Raw genomic sequence first — 12461 nt, forward strand, 5'->3', positions numbered from 1 at the left:
TTAAAACTGTTAACTTGTTGAATCATTGTAAAAAAGAAAATAACAGATTAAAGAGATAGATGTAACAAGTTAGGGGATAAAGAATGTAATTAAAAGTACCTTTTACAACTAGTTCTGAGGAGGATAGGAAGCCACACTATTATTACAAAAAAGTTGTGATGAGAAATATATTTAAGATTTGTTGTTGTTGTTGTTGTTGTTGTTGTGGCTCGTGTGCTGCACCCATAACCCTTGTTGGGACCTATGGAAATGACGCGCAGTGTCCACCACGACCACCTGCAGAGTTCAACCACGTCGACAGGACGCCAAGAAGAAGGAATCTGTGAAGATGTCTTCAACTAATAACGACTCTTACAAGTCTTCACTCTAAACAAGGGCTTTAATCTTCCTTTGCAGTATTTACAGCATAGATATACACAGTGTATTGGACATCCATCTCTAATACACACTATTTACACCAACCAACAATAACACAACCTATGAGGCAGTCACATTAACACACAACCATCTCACTGCCTCTCAGTAACAGACACAGCCCACTCTCTCAGGCACCAACTGTCTCACTGTTACAGACACAGCCCACTCATGGGCACCAACTGTCTCTCAGTGACAGTTGAGAACTGACAGTTGACAGTTGCATCAACATTCCAATGATGCCCTGTTTGAATGCTGACACATTAGCTGCCACTGGAGCTGTAAATTATCTGCACAACAGCTCCCCCTAGTGGCCACACCAATGTCATTTCCTGACAGTTATGTGCCTTCAAATCATTTCCAACTTATGACAACCCTAATGCAACACCACACTGGCTCCTATATTTAATATAGGATGCTCCTTTTATTTCTTATTCTAAGGGGCTGTGCAGACTGCCCCTAAGGGCTGGCCTGCAGCCACCCCTTTTAGAGCCAGATTGGGGCCACAGCAACTACATGCCGCAGCCCCGATCTGGCCTTTCCATGGTGCAAAAAGAAGCCGCAAAAAGTGGCTCCTTTTTGTGCCCTGGAAAGGGCACCATAGCCACTGTACCATGGCTTTAAAGCGTTCCTTTGGCACAGTGTCATCTAAATGCAGTGCCAGAGAAGTGCCATGACACAGTGTGCCATGTAGTGTGGTGCACAGCATCACGTTGCCATGGGGTTGGAGTCAGGGGGTGCGTCATGTGAACGCCATGCCCTGATTCCACCCCCAAGCCAACCTTAATAGCCAGTCTGCACAGGGCCTTAGTTGTTATTATATAATGCAGAATATAACATTGTCTTTATTATGTTGATAAGCATTTCTTTTATGTTAGTAAAAGAATTTAATAAAAAAGCAAAACAAAAGCAACACAGGATGTGTTTTGAAAAAGCAGGGAAGTGTGCAAAGGGGGCTGGCTGAAAAGTGTTTTTTTAAGCACAATACAGCAATTTATTTAGATGCTCAAATGAATACAAAGCGGAAATAAAGATCACAAATATCCATACTACAACAATGTGTCATATATTAGATGTTATAAATGAATACAACACCATGTTGGTGTTAACTAAAGATAAAACTAAATATCCAAAAATTGCAGCACTCATTTCATTTAAAGGTAAATCCCTGTTTCCAGGAAAGGCACACCTCCCCTATTTTGAGTCAGAAAAAGAATGGTGGGGGAATATGAAGTGACTGAAGCTGACAAAATTATGGAGGGCAGAAATGGACTACCAGGGGCACAATTTGCACACATCCCTGCCCTAATAGGGAAACATATATTTGTTCAACAGCTTGCTGAAGAAGCCCACAGATACATCGTGGTAATGTGGCATGAGATATATCACTTCACATTCTAACCAGAATTATAGAACATATTCAGTTCAATCAAATGAGTACATAATTAACAAGAATGCAGAGTTCAACACTAGCCCATTAGATGAACAAATTACATTTGACTCATGACATTCATGTTAATATTGAAATTACTGCAATAAATGATAAAATAAATGGACTGACAGAAGAAGGTTCCCTTTTCTTTGTTGTAAAGTGGCATGCCCTGCCATTTTGCATAGAATAACATGAAAAATTCCAATATACATACTCAAAAGTGCTGAGACAATCTCCTCCATGTTCTCAAGGAAACTGCCAAGATGTTGAGTGAAGGTGAGGTGAGGAGATGTGATCTGAGCTATTACCGCTGCTGCTTCAGCATGGGTAGCTTGGGAGTGGGTACTGTCTGTAAGGATGTCAGTTAAGCACAATATTCCATCAACCTAGGAGGAAAAGGAAAGAAAACTATTAAGAGCATATTTTTAATTCTTTTTTATTCATTTTAAAGTCTATACACACACACACACAAGAATTCATTTTCATTCACAAATCACAAATCACAGATAAGGCAATATGAAGAGCATATTTTGACCAGGAAGAACCAAACTTTAATCCCATGAACACGAGAAATATTAACAATATATTTTCAAATTTTATTTTTATTTATTTTATATATTTTCAGAAATCCTCTCAAAGAAGCTTGTAGAACACAGAACAACATAAAATCACAGTTCTCCAGAAATGTAAAAAAGAATGCAACAAAGTTACAAACCCTTCAGTGCGAAACTGTTCAACATACCTACAATGGAGCAGACTCTTTAAAATGAAGACCAAACATTTTGATGGCCAAAACTGATGGGCTTAAACTACACATCCCTGGGAAGGGATTAAGCGGTATAGAAATGTATTAAGTGGTATAGAAATGTAGCTGCTATTGCTATTGTTATTGCTAAGAGAGTTCCAAAGATTAGAGCAAGGGTAACAGCTGGTTTATTCATTTGTCAAATTTTCAACCTGGTCATGTATTTATAAAGGACAGAATTACTATAATATGCTCTAGAGAATCTATATAACACCAAAAAAAGCCATTCATACATTTGGCTTTGTAAGCCTTCTTTTCTGGGGCGGGGAATGGTTTCAGTTTCAGTCTTGAAAAACACCAAATGCTCGAAGAATGTAAACAAAGATAACAGAGGAGAAGCTGACTAAGAATGAACCCTGCTAGTAGGACACTACATGACAGACAGTGAGCAGACTTCTAAGTGCTTGATAAACATTAAGTAAAAAGACATCTAGTGTATTTGACATATAGATAAAGATCATTATTTTGATTGGACAGCTGGCAAAATAAGTGGGTGTAAGGAGAGGATAAAAAGAGCCAGATATGGCAAAGCAGACCACTGCCTGGCATGTTTCCAGCAAAGTAAATTATTCTCAGTGACAACCAAACTGAGAACTGCCCCAACTTCCTGCCAAACATGTTAATATTAATATTAAGGAAAGCATCCACTGAGCTATTAACCAGTCAGGTTTTCTAATTCTCACGGGATTGGCATTCCTTCCCAACATTAAATAATTGTGGGTTTAAAGATGGCTTTCTTTTGAGGTAGGTAGTCCTTCAAGTGTCTTTCTAAGCATGACTTTCACTGGTATGTTGGTTGCTGTTGTAGTTAACTGCCCTCAAGTCAACCTTGACTCATGGCAACCCTGTTAATGAGACATCACCAAGACCAGCTGTCTTCCACTGCTTGGCTTAATTAAGTTTTGCAGACTCATGCCCATGACCTTCCTCATTTAGTCCATCCATCTGGCTTGCAGGCTTCCTCTCTTTCAACTACTCTTCACCTTTCCTAGCATTATTGTCTTTTCTAATGAGTCATGCCTTCTAATGAGTCATGCCGGATGTGGCCAAAATACAAAAGCCTCAAATTGATCATCTTGGCTTCTAGGGATATTTCAAGCTTGATCTGTTTTGTTGGTCTTTTTGGTATCTACAGTATCCTCAGCACTTTTCTCCAGTACCACAGCTCAAATGAATTTATCTTCTTTTTATCCCTTTTTTTTCCACTGTCCAGCTCTCACAACCATACATAATGATGGGGAATACCACTGCATGGATGATTATAAGTTTAGTGCTTAGTTGTATATCTTTATTCTTTAGCATCTTTTCCAGCTTTTTCATGGCTGCCTTTCCCTTTCCTAGGGGCAGAACAAACCACCACGAAGGGGAACCTTGAAGCCGTCCCTGGGAAAGCCTGATTGGGGCTGTGGCAACCACACACTGTGGCTCCAGTCTGCCTTTTTGCCAGTCCCAAAAGAAGCAGCAAAATACCACTCCTTTTTGCACCGGCAAAAGGGTGGCTTTTCCCACCCTGCCATGACTTTACAGTGCTCCAGTTTGTGGAGTAAACGCAGTGCCACTGGAGCACCTGAAAGCCGATTGCCATGTAGGCAGCCTGGCAGCATGAAGCCAGCTTCTGGTTACCATGGGGGTGCGCATCGTTCGCACACCACAGCCACAAGTCAGCTTTTCATGCAGGTCTGTACTGGACCCAAGTCTTTGTCTTATCTCTTGACTGTAGTCTCCAAGGTACTAGAATTCTTTACTTCAATTTTCTTATTGTCTAGGTTGAATTTATTTATGTTCTCCATGGTTATTATGTTTGAAGTTTTTTTTATGTTCCGCAGCAATCCTGAGTTTATACATTCTTCCTTGACCTTCCTCAGTAATTGTTCCAAGTCCATGATGATTTTCACTACTAATATTGTGCCATTCACATATTTTAGATTGTTGATGAACTTTCCTCCTGTCTTCACTCCCCCCTCCTTTTCTGCACCAAAAAAAAATTCTATAGAGAACAGTGCATTTTGTATAACATACCTTTTTTGTACAAAATTTTGTACATCTGGGGGGGGGGGTGTTAGTGTAGATTTTCTGTGTAAAATGTTGAGAAGGAGTTACACAAAAACAAGGTGTTTTGCACAAATAATTTTTTCACAAAAGGTTTCTAAGTGTGAAAAAAAAAAGAAAATGTCCCCAAATTCTCATAATCACACCCAGAAGAAAGACAGCTTTTGAAATTATTCATTTTTGTGTGGAAGAATTAAATATTCAAAGATATGCATGTCTGCTCCCTGCCTTCTTTTATCATGAAGTTTCAATATGTGGTAAGCTGTTCTTCACACACTGTTCAGCACCTATGTTAAAAATTGTCTTCATGTCAATATTTAATGTTCTGCCATTCATTCTTTAAATTGTTTGTTTAAAGCTTTTGTTGTTCTCATTTCAGTTATTTATTAGTGGAGAGTGCCAAGTGATCTTAATTAAATTCCTTAGCTGAACATAAAGCATATGCTTATGCTGCCAATAAGATGGTTTTATGAGAAATGTTATCAGGCTAGCAAAAAATGAAGTGCTTAGAGATCTTTATGATCACAGCAAAAATAAATAAAAGAGAGTATCTGATGACCTCGACTGTTTTAATATGCTGTTTTAAAAAATTTTATTGTAATATTTGTAATTGTTGATGTACTGTATTGTGACATGTGTGAACTGCTTTGATCTGGAGGAAAAGCGGTATACAAATAAACGTTTATTATTATTATTATTATTATTATTATTATTACATATAACAGTGAAAAAAATTACAGAGTACAAATAATGTTCAGCATATGAAGTTCAGTGAGAAATGGGGGAACAATAATGTTTCCAGTACTCAAGGTTTTTGGCCAAGATTTCAGCATTCATCTATTTACAGCACAATACATTTCTCTAGTCATGACATGGAGGTCAAAGCCAGCTATTTGCATGTTACAAAATACTGTGTCCTTACAGGCTGATTTGTCAGCATATGTGTGTAGCAGAGATTATTACAATGAAAGGACCGAGGTTGGTCACCTTGGGAATAAAGTAGTGTCAGAAGTGTGGACATAAAACATATGTTCAACATCAAGTCAGTAACAAGTCAATCAACAAACTAAACCTTTTAGTTTAATATGTGCTTAGAGCTTTCCATGTTTGCTCAGGCTCCATAATTATGGGAACTGTAGCCATTAACAGCCACATTATTTAAGAAATGGGGATGTTATGGTATCCTGTGATGTGGCTAGTGCCAATATCCCCACTCCATGGAGTTGCATGGCTGTCAGTGACAGAGTACCCAGATTTGTCATTTCACTTGAACAGGCACATAGAGAATCTATGGACCTCAGGGATAGGAAGCTGTGGAGAGGGCAGGGGCCATTTTCATCCTCATGCCCCATGTGGCAGGTCACGCCATCAAGTTTCAATGCACTGGAAGTGACAATGTATCAAACTGAGGCACCATTCTGGTTGATTTTCTGCTGACTTCCACAGGCTCCGGGAGAAAATAAACCATTGTGTTCATGAAACATATCCAGGGGTAGCCACGTTGGCTGTGTAGCAAAATGTAGGTTGTACATTTTGATTGGCCAAAAAATTGATTGATATCATCCTCCCATCCCCCCCCCCCCATTTCTTGTGCTAATCTGCTGAAATTTTAGTGTATTCCTATTGGACAGTTTTAAATTTGGGTGTTTAATGTCTTTTTATGGGTTGATCACTGTTTTTATGATTGGGGGGAGGGTTGGGGTTTGGGGGGGTTAAATTGTAATTTTTAATTATTTGATGCTTATACTGTTGGAATCTGGTTTGATTCCTTTGCGAAAAAGTGGAATACAAATTATTATTATTATTATTATTATTATTATTATTACTATAGGAATAGCTGTTTTGTGGATTTTGTATTTTATTGTACATTACTCTGATGCTCTGTTTTTAGTTGATTTGGCCAGTTTTGTGGTGAAAAAATCTCTGAAAATGGTAGGATTTTAAAAAAGAAAGAAAGAAAGGACAACAGCTGGGAGCTTTGAGAGTCTCCAGGGGGATTCAGGGGCCACAAAAGTGGGCTCAGAAACAACATGCTGCCCATGAGTTGCACTTTGCTAAAGCTATCATTCAACTGAAGACACCATTCTCAGTCATAAGTACCCAACTGACAGCAGATGAATGCACATAGATTATTGCTGTTCTATAACAACAGAATCTTTGTAAATCACCACTAATACTGAAACTTTACAAGTCACTTTACTGTGTACAACATGATAGATATGTGTATAGTATGGGAGCCTCTTGACTAACCTTTGTGCCTGTTCAGTTCCTATGGTTATTTCTTTCTTTCTCTTTTTTTTTTACATTGTGTGATGTGTTATTATTTTAAAGATGAACCAAATAAAACCACTAGATTTACACTGATCAAGATAGACATTTAGTTTCCTTTTATGGATTACATAAATTACACTCACCCTCCATATCCACAGATTCTTTAGACATGGATTCCACCATCCACTGTTTGAAAATATTCAAAAAATATATACATTCCAAAAAACAAAACTTAATTTGCCATTTTATATAGGACACACCATTTTACTATACCATTGTAAATAATGGGACTTGAGCATCCACAGATTTTGGTAACCACAGGGGGTTCCTGGAACCAACTCCTAGTAAATACAAAGGGCCCACTCTCTGATTAAGGGCCAGAAAAGACCAGACACAAAAGCCAGCGTTTTGACACCACCTGCCCTGAAGACACCCTGAAGCCATCCAGCCAACCACATGGGAGTGGCTTCAAGACCCTCCAGGGGCATGGCGTTTTGATGCCACATGCTGCTGGAGCACTCAGAAGTTCTGCTGGGGCTGCCTAAGGTGGCCTAAACACAGCCCAAGTAGAAGCAGATCTTTTCCACTCCTATTTGGGCTGGCGGCAGAGGGTGCCTTCGGAACTGCGGCATGTGTTTGCTATGGTCCCAAGGTGTCTTTGGCAGGGGTGGCTTCAAGCCCCCCTCCTGCTGGTCTGTTCTTGCCCAAACTTGCCTATACTGAGAAATACCGTGGGGTAAGTGCTGGTAAATCACCATTAAAACATTTAGGAAGCATGCATGTCTGAAAGCCTGGTGCACTTCCTAAATGTCAGGGAATTGTCAGCTCCTCTCCAGTGTCATTGAATCATTCGGGGAGAAGCAATTTCCTCTGAATGCAAAGTTTCAAGTGCACCAGGCTTTCACACGCGTGTGCTTCCTAAATGTTTTAGTGATGATTTAGCTGCATTTTACCAGTGCATAAGCGCTGGTCTGAAAAGCTCCATTATGGCATCTGAAAAGAATATAACCTACAGTTGAGACAGGTAATTATGGCTGTGGAGGCCAATTTTGCGCTCCAAAAGGCACCAAATCCCTTCTGATCTTGGAAGCTAAGTCCTTGTAAGTACTTGGGTGGGAGACTGCCAACAAATACCAGGTAGTGTAGGGTATATCTGAGAAGAAGGAACGGGAAAAAACATTTTTGAGGATTCATTGCCTCAGAAAATCCAATGAAATTTGTGAGACCAATAGCAAGGATGCAATAGCAAAAGCAATAGCAATAGCAAGTACATTTCTATACTGCTTATCAGTGCACTTAAGTACTCCCTAAGTGGTTTAAAAAGTGTAAGCTAGTTGCCCCCAACAATCTGGGTACTCATTTTAGCATCCTCGGAAGGCTGAGTTGAGCTTGAGCCCCTGGGCTGGTATTGAACTCGCAAACTTATGGTTTGTGAGTGAATGACTGCAGTACAGGCATTTAACCACTGTGCCACCAGGGCTCTTCATAAGTTGGCAGGTGACTTGAAGGCACATATGCACACAAAGACCTCTGAGGGCTTCATGGGGGACTTCAAAATAACCCCTCAAAATTCTTGGAAGTGGCTGGAAGTATACTTCTGATTTTGGAAAACAATTGTGTCTGTAATAATAATGATGATGATGATAGTAATAATAATAATAATAATAATAATAATAATAATGCAATTTACCATTTTTTAAAAAAGGATAGTCTGAGATATCTGGGGCCTAGTCATACTTTGCAATTATAATGCTAAGAATCCACTCTAACTGCCATGGCAACATCCTATGGAGTTTTGAGATTTGCATTTTAGGGAGACGCATTCTGCAGTTCCTCATCAAACTACAAACCTCAAGACTCCATAGGAAGGAGCTGTGGCAGTTAAAGTGGCATCGTAGTGTAATAATAGTATGAATGGTCTGCTGGAGCGGTTGAGGGCCACACAAATAGACTTGAGGGCCACACATAGCTCCAAGACCACATTTTGCCCACCTTTGTCTTAGATTATGGGATGAGCTTCTTAAAACAGTTGTTCTCTTTTAATATTAATTATGACTCATTTTGATAGTCTGGTATACTATACAATCTTATATGGTACTATAAAAGAAACATCTTAATTTTTTTAAAAAAAAAAAAAAAAGAAAGATAGCAGGCAACAATCTTGCGTGGATTGAATATGGTAGAATGGTAGATCAGGCTTGCACAGCTTCTAATCTAACAGAATACAGTCTCCACAGTTGTTTATTACAGCTCTGTCAGAAGCTAGATAACCTCCTTGTTTTAGCAAAAATTGTCAAAAACAGGAGGCCTATTAATCCCTAGTGCAGACTATTGGTTTGTTTCTAGGCAGAATTCAAAATACTGGCTATGACATTTAAAGCACTATACATGTGCAGACAATGTGGAAGACCATGTTTGAGTCATAGAATCATAGAATCATAGAATAATAGAGTTGGAAGAGACTGCAAGGGCCATCCAGTCCAACCCCCTGCTAGAATATTCCAGGAACAGTCCAGAGTATTCTGGCCCTAAAACTGCCCCAGAATTTCTCCATTACCTCTAGGCATGCCATTACGACACCAGGCACTGTTTGCAAGTGCATCCTGCTGTGCCACCCAGCGCCACCACTGCTGGTGCGAAGTGGTTGCTCTGAGATCAGAACGAGACACCCAGTGCTGATCACATGGCTGGGCACCTCATTCTGACTTCAAAGCAAGAGACTTATACTATCAGCAATGGCACTGGGAGGCACAGTGGGACCTACTGTAAACAACAACCCAGTATCACAATGGTGGTATCCAGAAGAACTGGAGCAATGGGGAACTTTTTGAAGAAACTGTTTAAGGGAGGTATACAACAGATTCAGTGCTGAACTGTCCAGACATCATCCAGACAATTCATACCAGAGTCAGTTTGCATTGTCTAGACTCCCCACACAGAGGACAGTGGAGGATGTTTTATTTGGTCTCTGTGGAGCTAAACAGACAGGCAAAAAGAGGTGCTTTCAGTCTGACTTGAAGGTGTGGCATTTAGATGACACATGTTTGAAGCCAGCAGGAAAGTGCCCTCTAGGCACCTTGTGCAGAGAAAGCCCGTTTCAAAAAGAAGCAGCTTTTTTTCCGCTTCTTCCTGCCTTGAAGCCATATCATGTGGTCATGACATGAGCACTCCAGCTGTCTTGGGAGCTGGTGGTGCGGTTGGTGGTGTTTTAATGTGGCTTCAGAAAAGGCAGCTTCAAGCCACTTTTTCCTGCCCATCTGTTTCGCCCCTGTAACTCTCTATATGAGATTGCCCATGTTTTTAGGTGGATTTTCTCTCATACCAACCACTATTATACGCATGTTTGGTGAAGACATAGGGAGAGCCTTCTGAATGGCTGCTCCCAGGCTATGGAACTTCCTCCTATAGAAACTTCACTGACTTTCTGTTTGCTCAGCTTCTGCCTTCAGGCAAAGTCCTTTTTTATTTAGGCAAGCCTTTTTCCTTTTTGTAGAACAGATTGTGCCAAGCTTTTATCTTTTTTTGTTTTGTTTTGTTTTGTTTTCAATACGTTTTAAACTATATTAATGTTGAGTTTTTAACAGAATTATGGTTTGTTTGGGTTTTTTAAAAAAACAAAAAACTTTTGAACAAATAGAATTTGTGGGGTTTTTCCTGTACTTTTTTTTTTAATGTTGTAAATTGCCTTCAGTGCTGTGCTGGAAGAAAAGCAGGATATAAATTGAATCAATAAATTAAAATAAACATAATAAATATTTCTGATCTTTGACACTTTTCCATATGTTCACTCACACATGCATTCGGTCCCATTTCAGTATTATCTGCATTTAAAAAATCAAAATTTAAATACATAGTTATATATCCAGGGAATATAACTATGTGATTTCTAACAAACACACCCGACATTTCTAAACATTCTAAACCTGTCCCTCTCTGCTTAGGGCAGAGGTTGTAAAGCTGGGTTTTTTCAAAATACAGTAGTTAACTACAGTTCCACACCAACGTCAGCCCCAAAACAAATTGCTGTTTATTGTTATAGTTAAAGGTTTAAGGGTCTTTTCTTTTTAAAAATATATATAGTAGCTTAAGAAGTTATTTTGTTTCCTTGTTACAATGAATGCTGCAAACCACCATGGTAGAAATCTCATCTACTCTATATATTCAGTTATAGGTCTAGAAATTTAAGTCAAAAGATTGACCCCCCAAAAAAAACTGAGGAACCTTATCCATGGGTTGCTGTAAGTACTGTACTTTAAGTCTTATATAAAAAAGAAACCATCCCCTGGTGGAAGGCAAGAGTGTATTCTGTTCTGGAAGAACTGAGCCACCACACACACACACAACTCTCTCATCCATCCAACTTTTAGTGTGAGTACAAATGTTGCACCTGCTGGAATTTTGTAAGTTCTTTGACATTGTTTTACTTTGCTTCATCGTTAGATCCTTTGTTACATGCCTCTAGGTTTTACCTTCAACCTATCCATGGAACATATCAAAATGCATAATTTTGGACCCCCAAACATACTCTCAATTTATACATAAGGTCAATTTATGGTCGAGCATTTAAGTAGCTAGTGACCCTTTGTGACTACAATAATAACTGAAACCATTTTAGTAGAGTGGAAATTATATGGCCTTTCTACTGTTATTGGGTTGCAACTGCCAGCAGTTCTAGGCAACACAGCCAATTGTGAGGATGCTGAGAACTACTGTCCAAAACACCTGGAGGACTACATATTTCCAACCTTGCATTACATTTAAACCACAAAAGGACTGAAGTTTTCCTTTCTTACAATTATAATGTACAATTATAATGTAACGTAGCTATGCTTCAGATATTAGGGGGAGGAGAAACTAACTACAGGCCTTATCACTTTTGTATAATTAGTCCACTCTCACTCCACTTTAACTTCCATGACAGAATCCTATGGAATCCTGGGTATTGTAGTTTGATGAAGCACCAGGGGTCTCTGACTGAACCATCAAAATAGCTCTACTTCAACTCCAAATCCCCAGATTACATGGGATAGAACCACAACAATCATAGTGCTATACTGACAGACATATGTGTAAGTTACTATGTGTAACAAGTACCTTCCAAGCTTTGGCTAGAGACAGATATTGAAATACCTTGCAACACCTTTCAGACAGCTGCCCTAATATATCTTCCCAGTCTACCTCCACCACTATTGGTGTTGCCTGAATCAAAGTGTTATCATCTTGCTGTATAGTGGGGTTGGCACTAGCAAAGAGAAGAAAGGAAAGGAGGAGAACATGAAAAGAGGGCATTGGAACCAAATGGATCAGTAACTTTTACAACAAAAAAAAATATCACAGATGAATAGGTAAAAGAAAGCAAAGGCTGCCAAGAAGGAAATTAGTTTCAGCACAAATGGGATTATCCTAGATACCCAAGGGATACTGCAAAGTGCTCTAGCTTGCAGGTAGAGGCACTGGGGGAAATCATAATTTAAGAGAAATGGCTTTGCG

The 12461-nt window shown here is 39.3% G+C and overlaps 1 protein-coding gene across 1 annotated transcript in view; it reads right to left on the reverse strand.

The window, feature by feature from the left end:
* Positions 1-12461, reverse strand: part of INSC (INSC spindle orientation adaptor protein) — a 94413-nt gene that overhangs the window by 36140 nt on the left and 45812 nt on the right. The window contains exon 6 of the mRNA XM_089521099.1: positions 2061-2232. Within this exon, the coding sequence (XP_089377225.1) occupies positions 2061-2232 (172 nt within the window). The remainder of the gene's footprint in view (positions 1-2060; positions 2233-12461) is intronic.

Source organism: Sceloporus occidentalis, unplaced genomic scaffold (genome assembly GCF_023333645.1).
Source record: "Sceloporus occidentalis isolate IW3139 unplaced genomic scaffold, rSceOcc1.0.p SCAF_4, whole genome shotgun sequence".
Classification (NCBI taxonomy): domain Eukaryota; kingdom Metazoa; phylum Chordata; class Lepidosauria; order Squamata; family Phrynosomatidae; genus Sceloporus; species Sceloporus occidentalis.